General features: G+C 32.5%; 1 protein-coding gene across 3 annotated transcripts in view; it reads right to left on the bottom strand.

Annotated features, from left to right (window-relative positions):
• The window catches only part of LOC143042846 (uncharacterized), a 254720-nt gene that overhangs the window by 10957 nt on the left and 225881 nt on the right, over window positions 1-17882 (bottom strand). For 2 of the 3 annotated variants that reach the window (XM_076215322.1, XM_076215325.1), the window contains exons 4-9: window positions 7147-8796; window positions 6348-6574; window positions 5540-5616; window positions 4676-4776; window positions 4175-4354; window positions 3386-3541 (exon numbers count right to left, since the gene is read on the bottom strand). In XM_076215322.1, the coding sequence (XP_076071437.1) occupies window positions 3386-3541; window positions 4175-4354; window positions 4676-4776; window positions 5540-5616; window positions 6348-6574; window positions 7147-8796 (2391 nt within the window). Of the gene's footprint in view, window positions 1-3385; window positions 3542-4174; window positions 4355-4675; window positions 4777-5539; window positions 5617-6347; window positions 6575-7146; window positions 8797-9466; window positions 9632-10802; window positions 10920-17882 lie in introns of all 3 variants that reach the window. The other variant, XM_076215324.1, reaches the window with a different exon arrangement.

The raw sequence follows: 17882 nt of genomic DNA, 5'->3' as shown, positions 1-17882 counted from the left end.
AACCCAATTTTTTTAATCACATCCCCCTTTCCCTTATTCCAAAACTAATCTCAATTAAAATTTCTAATGGAGTTTGCAACAATAACTACTCATTTAAATACATCATAAAATATTAAGATGTAAAAAAAACTGCTTGTTATCACTGAATGGTAAAGATTATTTTAATTTATCAGTTGGTAGTAAAAAGTGAATATACATTGTATATTGTATATAACAAAGATTTAAGTTGATTCTGGACAAAGAAAGATAACTCCAATTAAAAAAAAATCTTGCTATTGCACAATATTTTGCAATTAGATATTTCTTGCTTACTATTCTGGACAAAGAAAGATAACTCTAATTAAAAAAAAATTTGCTATTTCACAATACTGGCAATTAGATATTTCTTGCCATTGCGCAATACTGTGCAATTGAAAAGACTTGCTATTGCACAATACTTAATATAATAATTTTAGATCCTGATTTGGACCAACTTGAAAACTGGGCTCATAATAAACAAGAGTGCACACGCTGAAATGTCTCGCCTTCTATACTAATATTTGATATTATGTTGATAGTCCTAAGTATAAAGCTTTATTACAACTGTCTCATAAACTTAACATTAACCAAGATAACTAAACAAAGACCAATGAACCATGAAAATGAGGTCAAGGTCAGATGAACCATGCCAGGCAGACATGTACAGCTAACAATGCTTCTATACAACATATATAGTTGACCTATTACTTATAGTTTAAGAAGAATAGACCAAAAACAAAAACTTAACACTGTGCAAATGAACCGTGAAAATGAGGTCATGGTCAAAAGAAACCTGCGCTACTGACATAAAGATCATAAAATATTTCCATACACCAAATATAGTTGACCTATGGCATATAGTATTAGATAAAAAGACCAAAACCCAAAAAATTAACTTTGACCACTGAACCATGAAAATGAGGTCAAGGTCAAATGACATCTGCCCACTAGACATGTACACCTTACAATCATTCCATACAACAAATATAGTAGACCTATTGCATATAGTATGAGAAAAACAGACCAAAACACAAAAATTTAACTATAATCACTGAACCATGAAAATGAGGTCAAGGTCACATGACATCTGCCCGCTAGACATGTACACCTTACAATCATTCCATACAACAAATATAGTAGACCTATTGCATATAGTATGAAAAAAACAGACCAAAACACAAAAATTTAACTATAACCACTGAACCATGAAAATGAGGTCAAGGTCAGATGACACCTGCCAGTTGGACATGTACACCTTACAGTCCTTCCATACACCGAATATACTAGCCCTATTGCTTATAGTATCTGAGATATGGACTTGACCACCAAAACTTAACCTTGTTCACTGATCCATGAAATGAGGTCGAGGTCACATGAAAACTGTCTGACAGACATGAGGACCTTGCAAGGTACGCACATATCAAATTTAGTTATCCTATTACTTATAATAAGAGAGAATTCAACATTACAAAAAATCTGAACTTTTTTTTCAAGTGGTCACTGAACCATGAAAATGAGGTCAAGGACATTGGACATGTGACTGACGGAAACTTCGTAACATGAGGCATCTATATACAAAGTATGAAGCATCCAGGTCTTCCACCTTCTAAAATATAAAGCTTTTAAGAAGTTAGCTAACGCCGCCGCCGTAGCCGCCTTAGCCGCCGCCGCCGCCGGATCACTATCCCTATGTCGAGCTTTCTGCAACAAAAGTTGCAGGCTCGACAAAAATCTAAGTACATTTTTGGATTCAGCATATCAAAGAACCCCAAGATTTCTATTTTTGTTAAAATCAGACTAAGTTTAATTTTGGACCCTTTGGACTTTAGTGTAGACCAATTTGAAAACAGGACCAAAAATGAAGAATATACATACACAATTAGATTTGGTATATCAAAGAACCCCATTTATTCAATTTTTGATGAAATCAAACAAAGTTTAATTTTGGACCCCGATTTGGACCAACTTGAAAACTGGGCCAATAATCAAGAATCTAAGTACATTTTTAGATTCAGCATATCAAAGAACCTAACTGATTCATTTTTTGTCAAAATCAAACTAAGTTTAATTTTGGACCCTTTGGACATTAATGTAGACCAATTTGAAAACGGGACCAAAAGTTAAGAATCTACATACACAGTCATGACAGTTAGATTCGGCATATCAAAGAACCCCAATTATTCAATTTTGATGAAATCAAACAAAGTTTAATTTTGGACCCTTTGGGCCCCTTATTCTGTTGGGACCAAAACTCCCAAAATCAATACCAACCTTCCTTTTATGGTCATAAACCTTGTGTTTAAATTTCATAGATTTCTATTTACTTATACTAACGTTATGGTGCGAAAACCAAGAAAAATGCTTATTTGGGTCCCTTTTTGGCCCCTAATTCCTAAACTGTTGGGACCTAAACTCCCAAAATCAATACCAACCTTCCTTTTGTAGTCATTAACATTGTGTTTAAATTTCATTGATTTCTATTTACTTAAACTAAAGTTATTGTGCGAAAACCAAGAATAATGCTTATTTGGGCCCTTTTTTGGCCCCTAATTCCTAAACTGTTGAAACCAAAACTCCCAAAATCAATCCCAACCGTTCTTTTGTGGTCATAAACCTTGTGTCAAAATTTCATAGATTTCTATTAACTTAAACTAAAGTTATAGTGCGAAAACCAAGAAAATGCTTATTTGGGCCCTTTTTGGCCCCTAATTCCTAAAATGTTGGGACCAAAACTCCCAAAATCAATACCAACCTTCCTTTTGTGGTCATAAACCTTGTGTTAAAATTTCATAGATTTCCATTCACTTTTACTAAAGTTAGAGTGCGAAAACTAAAAGTATTCGGACGACGACGACGACGCACAGACGACGACGCCAACGTGATAGCAATATACGACGAAAATTTTTTCAAATTTTGCGGTCGTATAAAAATTGTGAATTACAACTTGAATTTACAAACAATTTAGTACATTTGTGTATAAAAATTGTGAATTTAAAATTTATAGAGCATCAATTTGATTGTTTGAAGAAAATATATCTAAAACAAGAACGTGTCCAAAGTACACGGATGCCCCATCTGCACTATCATTTTCTATGTTAAGTGGACTGTGAAAGGGAAAAATCTCTAATTTGGCATTAAAATTAGGAAGATCATAACATTGGGAACATGTGTACTAATTTAAGTTTCAAGTTGATTGGACTTCAACTTCATCAAAAACTACCTTGACCAAAACTTTAACCTGAAGCAGGACAGACCAACGAACGTACAGATGACGAACGAACGAACGAACACACACACAGACCAGAAAACATAATGCCCATAAATGGGCCCATAATGCCCATAATGCCCAACTGTGGAAAGTCCTCACTTGTGTTTTTTCTTTAATGATGGTCTGGTCTTCATCTACAGCTAAATATCTCCAATTAATTTCTTTGAAGACATTTGGTTCTTGAAGACAGGTTTCACAACTAGTAATACAAACGTCCCAGCCATCCTCCTTCAATATGTCTTTGAATGCTGGTCTCTGTTGATAACAACAAATAAATGGACATCCATACTATATCTCCTTATTTGTATACATGTGTTGTCTGCTGTTTATTTTTGTTTTCCTGTTTTTTTAGTTTATTTTTGTTTGTGTGGTTATTTTGGGTTAGTGTATATATTTTTGTGTGTTTATAATCTTTGGTTTCCGTGTTTACTTTTGATTTGTGTGTTTATTATTGGTTGTATTAATTTTTGGTTTGTGTATTTTTAACATAAAATCATTGGAAAGTGTTACATCCTAAAAACAAAATTGTAGTTGTTTCAACTCCAAATATGTTTCAAGGAAGATAACTCTGATCTTAAATATAACTTTAACAATTACATCATTGATATATTTTTAACAGATACTAGATTTATGTAATTTTTCTCATTTTAATTGATGAATGTCTTTAAATTTTCTTAGGTACAGTATAAAGAATGTATGCAATCTTTAACACCATATATAACTACCAAGAGTGGACAAATGTTGAAGTTATGAGCATATAAAGGTGAAAGAAATGAAGGATAATCATCTGAAATTGAGGAGATAAATCTTCAATTTTTCACTTGAAAATTTGACTACTGTCCAATCAAAGTACACATTTCAAATGATTCAAAACGTCATAATACATACTCTTTGTTCAACAGTGCCTTTTATCACAACTAATCTGGATTCTGGACTCCAGCGTTTGAATTCTTCTACCCAGTGGTCTATATCAGTCAGAGGTACAATAAACAAATGAGGTCCAGATATATGTTGATAGTCCTTCATGTATCCCAACAAAGCTATAGCTTGTACTGTTTTACTTAGACCCTGAAATATACAAAACATTGTCTTTTATATTTTGACAGCATGAATAAATTATCACAGTTAACTCCACTTGGGAATCACAATCATTCAAATAAATCCTGTTTTTGTGAATGTATTATTTCCAGAAGCCCCTTAAAGTATAGATATGTAATTATAATTTCAAGAACAGAAATGTTTTTTTATGTTGGAATCATAATATTTTTAGTAAAATCTGTCATGTCTATACTCACTCTTTTATTTTTTTCTGGATTGTAGGCATAATTTTTTCATCACAGCACTTTTTTTAATAAAAAATAAAAAAAATAAAGTAAAACAAAACATTACCATTTCTTCTGCCAAAATACCATTAATTCCATGGGTAAAAATTGATAACAACCAGCTTAGATCTTGAACCTGTAGGTCAGTGATCCCTCTTGACCTGAGTACTGAAAAATATCAAATCAAATATAGAATAAAATTGAGAGTGGAAACAGGGAATGTGTAAATAAGACAACTACACGGCCAAAGAGCAGAAAACTGCCCAAGGCAAATGATAGGTTTTCAACACAGCGAGAAAATCCGCCTATTTTGTAATATTAATAAAACTCTACTGCTTATTATTAGAAACACCATGCAAAAGAGTATTAAACAACACATGTTTATATTCATTAATTTTCAAATTCAGATTTCTGTGTCACTGATGAGTCTTATGAAGACGAAATGCGTATCTGGCATATCTTATTATAAGCCTTGTACCTTTGATAACTATTGATAAAGACGTCCTATCTTTACTAATCTCATTATACAGAGAAACTCTCAAAAGATCTTCAATTATCAAAAACAAAAATGCTGACCTTCTCCTAAAAGGTTAACTGTTGATGAACCAAACAGAATTTTTATATTCAACTTACAAGATGCTGGTTTATCAACCAATCAGAATCTTTATATTTAACTTACAATACAATACAATATCCTTTATTTCAAAAACACTCCGTCACATTGACATGTGAAACAAGAGGTAAATTACAAAATTCAATCACATACAATTAAAAAAATAAATAAAACAACTTAGAAATGAAATATATGGAAAATTACTTTACTTTATATTATAATATTTTAGTTAACTTTGAAATGAATAAAGACACATTTTAAAGTATATTAATATTTGTCAATGACAGTAGTCCTTTCATTTTTGCTTCACACACTTACAAGATGCTGGTTTATCAGTCTCTGTTTCACTTTCTTCGGACAGGCTTTTATATTTATATTTTTCTTTCAATCTACGTCTATAAAAAGAAGCAAAGTAAAACTTGTATCAATATAGGTGTATTACTACTATTTGCATTTGATATAAAATTATGAGACGTGGTATGATTGCCACTGAGACAACAGTGTACCAGGACAAAGAGGAAAAAAAGTGGGAAAGAGGGTCCAAGATACTATAGACCTACACCCTTGAACAATGTCATTAAGTAGCATTAAAACCCAAATGATATACTGTGGAATTTATTAATATTGGTGGGATACCAATTTTTGTGTATTTTGTTGGTATACATGAACCACAGATTTACAAGTTCAATGAAGTACATATCATGCATATTGGCTATAGTGTTATATGCAGGCATTGGTAAAATACAACCAATGTATTACATATGGAATATTTTAAGAGAAATATGAAGTGAATTTACTCCCATGCTAGCAAAAACTGAATTTCACCACATAGAGTGACCTTGAAAAATCACCTTGCATGTTTGAAGACCATAATGTTCTCTTCTAGATGTCTTTTTGTTATTTTTGTTGCACAGTACTAGTATTTTTTCATTGACAAGTAACCCATATCTAGCATACTGTAAATTAAGAAATTATTGCGTGCATTTATAAAACCCTTCATGCAGCATACATAACTCATTGTCGAAAGCTGTACAGTGACCTTTAGTTGTTATTTTTCTGTGTCATTTGGTCACTTGTGAAGAGTTGTCTCATTGGCAATCATACCACATCTTCTTTTTATAATTACCCTCTTCTGAGATTACTCTGTGACTTCCTCTCCTTAGAAGGTTTTGTGACAGATGTCGGAGTAGTAGACTGTAGATTTTCCTTCCTCTCCTTAGAAGGTATTGTGACAGATGTCTGAGTAGTACACAAATCCTGTAGATTTTCCTTCTTTGATTCTGTCTGGAGACCATGTGTACACAGCTTACTCTGTTTCAGTAAATTTTCTAGTCTATTCTTTTTAATCACTTCCTGAAAATTGATTGTTAATACAGAAATTATTTAAAGCATTCAGACGACCAACCAAAATTTAAATTAAATGAATATTACGATTTTAGGAAAAATTGCATACAAATGTATCAATCATGAGTATTCAGACATCAGAACTTCTTATTGTTGGGATATTCACCAAGTCACAATTAATAACAAAGGTAATATAGGATGGGCATAAATAAATTCATCTGGCTTATAAGCCTTACCTTAATCATGTTAATACAATCATGTATTTATCATGACCTTAAAATTTAATCACAACTGGTTTAGACTGGTTGCATTTTAAACTTTACAAATTTCATTGACTGTTGATATGTAGTACATACATGTACATCCAAATAATTACAAACTGGGAACAATTCTTTCATTAGCAACTTGTTTTTCACATTTGAGCTCAACAGACACCCCTTTACTTCATATTTTATAATGGCTTAATGAATCTAGTGAAAAAAAAGTTATTTACATTTCAGTATAATACCAAAGTACTTATGGTAGTCTTTATAAAGTCTAAAAGAATCGTTCATCCAATAGATTATTTTTTGCTATCTTACCTTTCCAATTCCTGGCTGTATGATTTTAACATCTGGACTTCCTTTTGTTCTGTTAATGCAGACAGAAAAAATATTCTCTTGGACATTCTCTGTATCCAAAACACTCTGAACAGTCTGAGAAGGTTCCTCTTCAGAACCTTTCTGTTGACAATCCTTGATAGAACTTACACTATTTTTAGAGTGCTCCCTTTGTGATTTATTTTCTAACAAACTACTCTGGAAAATTTCCTGATTCTGTGTCTTGATAACAGTACCAGATTTCAAAGGTAATTTTACATTATGTAGTAAACTTCTAGCATTCTTTGTATCACAAGCAGTTCCAATATTCAGTGGTAATAAACTTCTAGCATTCTTTGTATCACAAACAGTTCCAATATTCAGTGGTAATAAACTTCTAGCATTCTTTATATCACAAGCAGTTCCAATATTCAGTGGTAATAAACTTCTAGCATTCTTTATATCACAAGCAGTTCCAATATTCAGTGGTAATAAACTTCTAGCATTTTGACTTTTCGAAACTGGACTGGTTTTCAAAGATAATAATAAACTTCTAGCATTTTGACTCTCGGTAACAGCACCAGCATTCAACGATAATAAACTTTTAGGATTTTGACTATTGGAAACCTGACTGGCATCCAGAGATAATAAACTTCTAGCATTTTGACTCTTAGTAACCGGAATGGTTTCCAAAGATAATAAACTTCTAGCATTTTGATCCTTAGTAACCGGACTGGTTTCCAAAGATAATAAACTTCCAGCATTTTCACCCTTAGTAACCGGACTGGCATCCAAAGATAATAAACTTCTAGCATTTCGACTTTTGGTAACCTGACCAGCATTCAACGATAATAAACTTCTAGAACTTTGACTCTTGGCAACCTGGCCAGCACTTTGATTCTCAGTAAGTATAACCTGGCCAGCACTTTGACTCTCAGTAAGTATAACCTGGCCAGCATCCAAAGATAACAAACTTGTAGAACTTTGACCCTCAGTAACTGGACCAGAATTAAAAGATAATAAACTTCTAGCATTTTGACTCTCCGTAACCTGGCCAGCATTCAAAGATAATAAACTTCTAGTACCTTGATTCTCTGTTTCAAGGCCAGCCTTCAATGGTGATAAAGATTTAGGATTCTGTTTCATGTTAGAATGATCCGCATTCAAAGGCGATAAACTGTTCAAATCTTCTTTCTTGTTACCAGTACTTGCATTAGGGGGAAATAAACTTCTTTCATTTTGTGACTTTTTATCAGTGATTTTAAAAGGTAATAAACTTCTAGAATTTTGGGTCGATTTATCTGTACTGATTTGAAAGGTTAGCAAACTTCTTAGATTTTGAGTCTTTTTATCCATGGTGATATTCAAAGGTTGTGAATTTCTTGCAATCTGTGTCTTTTCATCCGTGATATTAAAAGGTAATAAACTTCTTGCATTCTGTGTCTTTTTATCTGTACTGATATTCATCATGTTCATGGGTAATAAACTTCTCATATTCTGGGTCTTGTCAGTAAGATTGGTGCTGGTGGCTAATAAACTGTTACCCTTATCCACACTGACGTCAGTACCAATATCAGAACGTAATACACGTCTAGTAACAGTTACGTTGACAACAGACTGTTTTGAGATTTCATCAGCACTTTCCAGTTTTTTCTGTTGAAAAATGAAAAAAGATTAATTGGTTGCTGTTTGCTTTATATCCAGGGACAAATATTTCAATGGTTTACATTCAGAAAGAAAACAATTTGTTAATCAATCTATCATTCAAGTTGTGCAGAATGAGTTGAAAGGGATGAAGGGCAAATAATCTGGATAGCCAGAGGCTTTGTATAGCTTAAAAATAGTATGGATTTTACTCATTGTTAAATGTAGTATAGTTAAATGCAGCCTTACATCCCTGACATTTGGTTTCTCACTCTCTGGTGGATAGTTTCTCATTGACACAGCTTATGATGATAGGTGGCACATTGACTTATCCAACATCTTCTTATTCTATATTTGTCGGATAGAAGTAGAAAGTTTGTTTTGCAGGGCTGTGGTTAATTTTTTTATAATAGATTTTTACATGTTCACTCTATGGACTATGATCATAAATCTATCAGCTGTGTCAGATACACAAGTGAATGTACATGTATGTATGTCATACATGTACATGTATAAAACTTTGATTGATTTTGAAACATGTTGATCTATGTGTCAATTTAATGATGATGTAAAAAGTTCAGAAAAATATATATCAGTGCAAATATCCCACTACCTCTTTTAACAGATATTTGACTAATATATAATTAGCAAAGTTCATGTAAAGTTAACAGACAATTACATTTACAAGTTTTTCCTGCTTGTTGCCACATTTTAATATTTGTTCCAATTTCATTTTCTTTACAGGAGGTACTTCTGAAGTAGTCATGTTATATTTCTCTGTTTCTTTTCTCCTTTTCATAGGAGCACCACTCTCTGGTCTAGTGGAGGAGTTTGTAATCTGCAACTAATAGAAAATTCATGACATATATACACCTCAAATAATTCGTTCATTTTTAACTGTAATATAATTGTATATACTCTCTCTTCATGTGAACTTTTTAAAATTTTCCTTTTTTGGTATGTATGTTGCAATAAGTCACACAAAATGATTTGCCATAAATCTATATTTTTCCACATGTACACAGTGGCGGATCCAGAAAGGAGTAGGTCCAGTTAGACCCCTTAATGGCCCCAAAATATAGCAGTTTTACAAAAATGTTAAAATGTAAACCTTTGGTTATTTATTGGACAGTAGAATGCTTCTGCTACATAAATATGGGCTGTTTTTGACAATACTATGTACATATCGAGTACTAGCACCATTAAGTCATGCTAAATTACGGAAATCTAGCATTTTAGTTAAATTTTAGACAGTTTTCGCGCAAAAGGAAAGTGGACGCATTTGTGTTCATCCTTGATATTGAAATATAAGTTGTATTTGATGATAATACATAACATATATAAAGGTTGAGGATGAACACGGATGCGACCACTTTCATTTTTGACAAAAACCATCTGAAAAGTGACATTTTTCGGCATATTTGGTAGATTTTTCATATTTGCGCTTGCATCGGATCGTTTTCAATGACTAAATCAGTTAAAAACTTTAACATAAACTAATTGAATCAAATGAAATAGACACTTGAGGGTTTAAAAAGTGGTCAAAATCTTTCATCAGATAAACCTGAAATTTGAGGCCAAAATCGGTCCTTACCAGACCTACTCCTTTTCATAAGTGGGGGCTCACTCCAGTCATGCTTCAGTGATTCCCTATATAATGAACCAAATTTTCCCCCTTGCCCACCTAAATCCACCTCTGGTACAGGAATTATAAATTATTGAGGTTCACTACTCTAATTCAAATCAACAAGCTTTTTACAGCTCTTCTACATGTACATGTATATAAAAAAAAAAAACTTTTCAAGATACAATGTATCAGCCATAAAAATTTACAGAGAAATGAATCTCTCTAGATTTTTCATACATTTAACATCTGCAGAATCTTTCTGATCATTCATACATTTAACACCTGCAATCATACCATATCTTCTTATTTTTATAAACAATTAACATGGCATAATATATAGACACCCCTCATTTTTGTAAACAAAACAGACCTTACTGTCTACACTAACCTTCAATGCTTCCTGTTCACCTTTCTCTCTAATTTTTTTTGGTCTCATTCTTCTAATCCTTTCTTTATTTTCCTTAACTATTGTGCTAAGGGCTTTCATCTTTTTTTTAGGCATCTCCTAAAATAAAACAATCATAAATTTTAAAAGCATGTTTAGTGGTAAGATTTAGGTTCTTTTTTTAGGAAAATAGTTCACCAGAAAAATTACCGATTTCGGACAACTTATACAAGTTTCAAGACTAAATTCTCAGATTTTAAAGACTTTTGGTCAAGTATCAATGGTACAAATGTACATCAGTTAATCAAGTCAGGCCATTGGTTTACCTGTGTGCAGTTCTATCATAATTTGTCATGCCTGTTATAGCTTATAAGTTTTTTATCGGTTAAAGGTTGCACTTTGTAAATACAGCTGTTTCTCAAACCACACCTCTTTTTGGGAGATATAGAACATTCATAGATAATTTATTTGTTGATAATGATACTGGTTCTGTGATATGACCTCTGTTTCATATCAACTTTCTATTGAAAAACTTCATAGTAAAAAGTGTCACAGTTTTAGCTGCAACGGGAGTTCCTATGGGAAATTGCATTGTCTATGTTTACAGAAATGCAACCTACAGTTGACCTAAGGGCTGTGAGTGATCTAGATCTTTCATAAATAATATTGTAGTACTTTTAGTCTGCAACTGATAATTGTCTTGATTACATTTACAGCATATTCTTTTTTTTTTTATAAAGTAATTTTTGTTAAATTTGCATGCTCTTTTATAAATTGTTTGATTGGTACATGTATATAACACCACTTTCGGCACTTTTGTCTACTTTGTGTGGCTCGCCCCCGTCAGTTTTTATTGATGGATGAAGTTAGAGTGCCAGGAGAGAATGACTAACATTTTGTATGCACAACCTCAGTGTTGACAGGTTAGTACTACTTAAAACACTGAGAGAATAATTAGCATGTACAATGTATATACAGCTTACACAAACAACACAAAACCAACCACGAGACAGCATGAGGTATGCAGCAAGTTTTCAGTATATATTGTATATTGTAAACCAGATGCTCCACAGGGCGCAGCTTTATATGACCGCAGAGGTTGAACCCTGAACGGTTTGGGCAAGTATGGACACAACATTCAAGCTGGATTCAGCTCTAAATTTGGATTGTGATTAAAATAGTTGACACAGCATAGGTTTTTGACACAGAATGAATGTGGTCTAATAAACTAAAAATTTGTTTTTTGCCTTTGAGCAATTCACTATGCTGTTGAATATTAATCCTCTCAAAAATATGTTTGAAGAAATTTTCTTTTTATTTATGAAATCTGAAATGAGAAAAATTGAACCCCCTCCCCCTCCCCCAATTTTTTTTCACATCCCCCTTTCCCTTATTCCAAAACTGATCTCAATTCAAATTTCTAATGGAGTTTGCAACAATAACTACTCATTTAAATACATAATAAAATATTCAAATGTAAAAAAAGTGCTTGTTATCACTGAATGGTAAAGATTGTTTTAATTTATCAGTTTGTAGTAAAAGTGAATATACATTGTATATTGTATAAAACAATGATTTAAGTTGATTCAACTACTATTCTGGACAAAGAAAGATAACTCCAATTGAAAATTTCTTGCTATTGCGCAATATTGTGCAATTAGATATTCCTTGCTATTGCACGATAGTACTGTGCAATTGAAGATTTCTTGCTCTTGCACAATACTGTGCAATTGAAGATTTCTTGCTATTGTGCAATACTGCGCAATTGAAAATTTCTTGCTATTGCACAATACTGTGCAATTGAAGATTTCTTGCTATTGCTGAATACTGTAATTTCTTGCTATTGAAAAATACTTAATATAATAATTTTGGATCCTGATTTGGACCAACTTGAAAACTGGGACCATAATCAAAAATCTAAGTACATTTTTTAGTTTCAGCATATCAAAGAACCCCAAGGATTCAATTTTTGTTAAAATCAAACTAAGTTTAATTTTGGACCCTTTGGACCTTAATGAGACCAATTTGAACAAGAGGCTCTCAAGAGCCTGAATCGCTCACCTTAATTCTTTTGGTTAAATCTCTTATCAAAGATTATTTTGGCTTTTTGGATCGTCCTATTTTCTTCAAAAGCCAAAAAAAATAATCATTTTCTCCTATGTTCTATTTTAGCCATAGGAGCTATGTTTCTTGACATACAAGGAAATAAAATATAAAATTTATACTAGATACTCTGAAACTCATTTAGCCTAAGTTTGGCTGAAATTGATACAGCAGTTTCAAAGGAGAAGATTTTTTAAAGTAAGTCAACATAATGAACAAATTGTGAAAAAAAAGTCTTTAAAGGGCAATAACTCCTTAAGGGGTCAATTGACAATTTTGGTCAAATTGACTTAATTGAAGATCTTACTTTGCTAAACATTATTGCTGTTTACAGTTTATTTCTATCTATAATTATATTCAAGATAATAAACAAAAACAGCAAAATTTCCTTAAAATTATCAATTCAGGGGCAGCAACCCAACAACAGGTTGTCTCATTCATCTGAAAATTTCAGGGCAGATAGATATTGACCTGATAAACAATATTACCCAACATCAGATTTGCTCTAAATGCTTTGGTTTTTGAGTTATAAGCCAAAAACTGCATTTGACCCCTATGTTCTATTTTTAGCAATGGCGACCATGTTTGTTGATACATCATAACTTCGGATACAATTTACAAACTAGATACCCTAAGGAACATTCAATTAAAGTTTGGAAGTATTTGGCCCAGTAGTTTCAGAGGAGAAGATTTTTGTAAAAGATTACTAAGATTTACGAAAAATGGTTAAAAATTGACTATAAAGGGCAATAACTCCTAAAGGGGTCAACTGACCATTTCCGTCATGTTGACTTATTTGTTAATCTTACTTTGCTGAACATTATTCCTGTTTACAGTTTATCTCTATCTATAATAATATTCAAGATAATAACCAAAAACAGCAAAATTTCCTTAAAATTACCAATTCAGGGGCAGCAACCCAACAACGGGTTGTCTGATTCATCTGAAAATTTCAGGGCAGATAGATCTTGACCTGATAAACAATATTAGCCTGTCAAATTTGCTCTTAATGCTTTGGTTTTTGAGTTATAAGCCAAAAACTGCATTTGACCCCTATGTTCTATTTTTAGCAATGGCGACCATGTTTGTTGATAGATCATAACTTTGGATACAATTTACAAACTAGATACCCTAAGGAACATTCAATTAAAGTTTGGAAGTATTTGGCCCAGTAGTTTCAGAGGAGAAGATTTTTGTAAAAGATTACTAAGATTTACGAAAAATGGTTAAAAATTGACTATAAAGGGCAATAACTCCTAAAGGGGTCAACTGACCATTTCCGTCATGTTGACTTATTTGTAAATCTTACTTTGCTGAACATTATTCCTGTTTACAGTTTATCTCTATCTATAATAATATTCAAGATAATAACCAAAAACAGCAAAATTTCCTTAAAATTACCAATTCAGGGGCAGCAACACAACAACGGGTTGTCTGATTCATCTGAAAATTTCAGGGCAGATAGATCTTGACCTGATAAACAATATTACCCCATGTCAGATTTGCTCTCAATGCTTTGGTTTTTGAGTTATAAGCCAAAAACTGCATTTGACCCCTATGTTCTATTTTTAGCAATGGCGACCATGTTTGTTGATAGATCAAAACTTCGGATACAATTTATAAATAAGTTACCCTAAGGAACATTCAGTTAAAGTTTGAAAGTATTTGGCCCAGTAGTTTCAGAGGAGAAGATTCTTGAAATAGTTTACGACGACGACAGACGACGGACGACGACGGACGCCAAGTGATGGCATAAGCTCACTTGTCCCTTCGGGACAGGTGAGCTAAAAAGGGACCAAAAATAAAGAATCTTCATACACAGTTAGATTCGGCATATCAAAGAACCCCAATTATTCAATTTTTGACGAAATCAAACAAAGTTTAATTTGGGACCCTTTGGGCCCCTTATTCCTAAACTGATGGGACCAAAACTCCCAAAATCTATCCCAACCTTCCTTTTATGGTCATAAACCTTGTGTTTAAATTTCATTGATTTCTATATACTTATACTAAAGTTATAGTGTGAAAACCAAGAAAAATGCTTATTTGGGCCCCTTTTTGGCCCCTAATTCCTAAACTGTTGGAATATTAACTCCATAAATCAATCCCAACATTCCTTTTGTGTTCATAAACCTTGTGTTTAAATTTCATTGATTTCTATTTACTTATACTAAAGTTATTGAGCGAAAACCAAGAATAATGCTTATTTGGGCCCTTTTTTGGCCCCTAATTCCTAAACAGTTGGAACCAAAACTCCCAAAATCAATCCCAACCTTTCTTTTGTGGTCATAAACCTTGTGTCAAAATTTCATAGATTTCTATTTACTTAAACTAAAGTTATAGTGCGAAAACCAAGAAAATGCTTATTTGGGCCATTTTTGGCCCCTAATTCCTTAACTGTTCGGACCAAAACTTCCAAAATCAATCCTAACCTTCCTTTTGTGGTCGTAAACCTTGTGTTTAAATTTCATAGATTTCTATTTGCTTAAACTAAAGTTATAGTGCGAAAACCAAAAGTCTTCGGACTCCGACTCCAACGATGCCAACGTGATACCAATATACGACCAAAAAAATTTTCATTTTTGCGGTCGTATAAAAAGAGGTGAAAATTTGATTAGTTAACTTTCAGTTTACCAGATGTAATGAAGTAACGAGTGGTGGATCCAGATATTGTCATAAAAGGGGGCCCAGCGACTGCATAAGATGATCCCCTCCATTCATGCTTGGGTATTGCACTAAAAAATCAAACATTTTTTTTCCAAAAAATCAGCTGAATTGAAATATTTAGGTGCTTTTTTTTTATATTTATGTTCAAACAGCATGAACAGATTCAAAAACATTTTCACATGGTTAAGTATAACCTGTAAATGATTCAAAATTTTTATATTGTAACTTTTATGCACTTGATGGAACTATGTTATCTTATATAGCCATGCACACGTCATAATTTTTTTTCCAAACATTCCTATATATGCCTTATTATGACAACCATGACAATTCTAAGTTGTTAGCACATTCAGTGAAATGAGAATTACAACAGATGGAAGATTTTAATTACCTTGACTGGCTATACAGCCTTTACCAGGTAGATTTATCATTGATTCAGCTTAGGTTATAATAAAAAAAAGTTAAAAACAATTAATGGAGGTAAATTTTGAGTAGGATTTTTGGCTTTCCTCTACCATTGATACAGCAGGGTATTTGGTAGTGTCGGTTTCGATACATTTTGTCCTTACCAATTCCTCGTTATTACCTTAGACATATTTTGCCAAGGCATTTGTGGGGCATCTGGGGTGACCCTTTCCCATTTAAAACACACATATTTAAAAAAGGATGTTTGATACATGTACATAGAACAAATACACTTTTTATACTTTAAGGACTGAGCGAATCAGGCCTAAAATAAAATATTGTTTGTTTCCCCAATCCCGACCAACCCTGCAAAACCTGTGCTACACATAAAATTTTATTGTCAAAACTAAGTAGAAAATTATTTTATTCCTTTCTGATTTTCAGGCTTGCTGCATCATTCGATATTGTTCAAGCTTTTTGGAAAAAAATAAAATTATTTCCCTACCTACCTACCCACACCTTGCTCGGGATTGGGGAAACAAACAAAATTTTAATTTAGGCCTCAGGTGAGTGTGAGAGTTGGTATTTTTATTGTATGTTTTATTTTATTACATTGTATTACGTTTAGGAAAGGTTAACTTTCTGATACAGGCTCCAAATGTTTTCCTTTACACGCCATAACCAGACGCTCCGCAGGGTGTAGCTTTATACGACCGCAGAGGTTGAACCCTGAACGGTTGGGGCAAGTATGGACACAACATTCAAGCTGGATTCAGCTCTAAATTTGGATTGTGATTAAATAGTTGACACAGCATAGGTTTCTGACACAGAATGAATGTGTTCTAATGAACTTAAAATTTTTGTTTTCTCTTAGAGCAATTCACTATGCTGTTGAATATAAATCCTCTCAAAAAAATTTTTGAAGAAATTTTCTTTTTTATTTATGAAATTTCAAATGAGAAAAATTGAACCCAATTTTTTTAATCACATCCCCCTTTCCCTTATTCCAAAACTAATCTCAATTAAAATTTCTAATGGAGTTTGCAACAATAACTACTCATTTAAATACATCATAAAATATTAAGATGTAAAAAAACTGCTTGTTATCACTGAATGGTAAAGATTATTTTAATTTATCAGTTGGTAGTAAAAAGTGAATATGCATTGTATATTGTATATAACAAAGATTTAAGTTGATTCTGGACAAAGAAAGATAACTCCAATTAAAAAAAATCTTGCTATTGCACAATATTTTGCAATTAGATATTTCTTGCTTACTATTCTGGACAAAGAAAGATAACTCTAATTAAAAAAAAATTTGCTATTTGACAATATTGTGCAATTAGATATTTCTTGCCATTGCGCAATACTGTGCAATTGAAAAGACTTGCTATTGCACAATACTTAATATAATAAGTTTAGATCCTGATTTGGACCAACTTGAAAACTGGGCCCATAATAAAAAATCTAAGTACATTTTTGGATTCAGCATATCAAAGAACCACCCCAAGATTTCAATTTTTGTTAAAATCAGACTAAGTTTAATTTTGGACCCTTTGGACTTTAGTGTAGACCAATTTGAAAACAAGACCAAAAATGAAGAATCTACATACACAGTTAGATTTGGTATATCAAAGAACCCCATTTATTCAATTTTTTATGAAATCAAACAAAGTTTAATTTTGGACCCCGATTTGGACCAACTTGAAAACTGGGCCAATAATCAAGAATCTAAGTACATTATTAGATTCAGCATATCAAAGAACCTAACTGATTCATTTTTTGTCAAAATAAAACTAAGTTTAATTTTGGACCCTTTGGACCTTAATGTAGACCAATTTGAAAACGGGACCAAAAGTTAAGAATCTACATACACAGTCATGACAGTTAGATTCGGCATATCAAAGA

This window comes from Mytilus galloprovincialis, chromosome 8 (assembly GCF_965363235.1).
Source record: "Mytilus galloprovincialis chromosome 8, xbMytGall1.hap1.1, whole genome shotgun sequence".
Lineage (NCBI taxonomy): Eukaryota > Metazoa > Mollusca > Bivalvia > Mytilida > Mytilidae > Mytilus > Mytilus galloprovincialis.
Note: the sequence above shows the minus strand (reverse complement) of the source record. Positions and strands in the feature narration are given on the sequence as shown.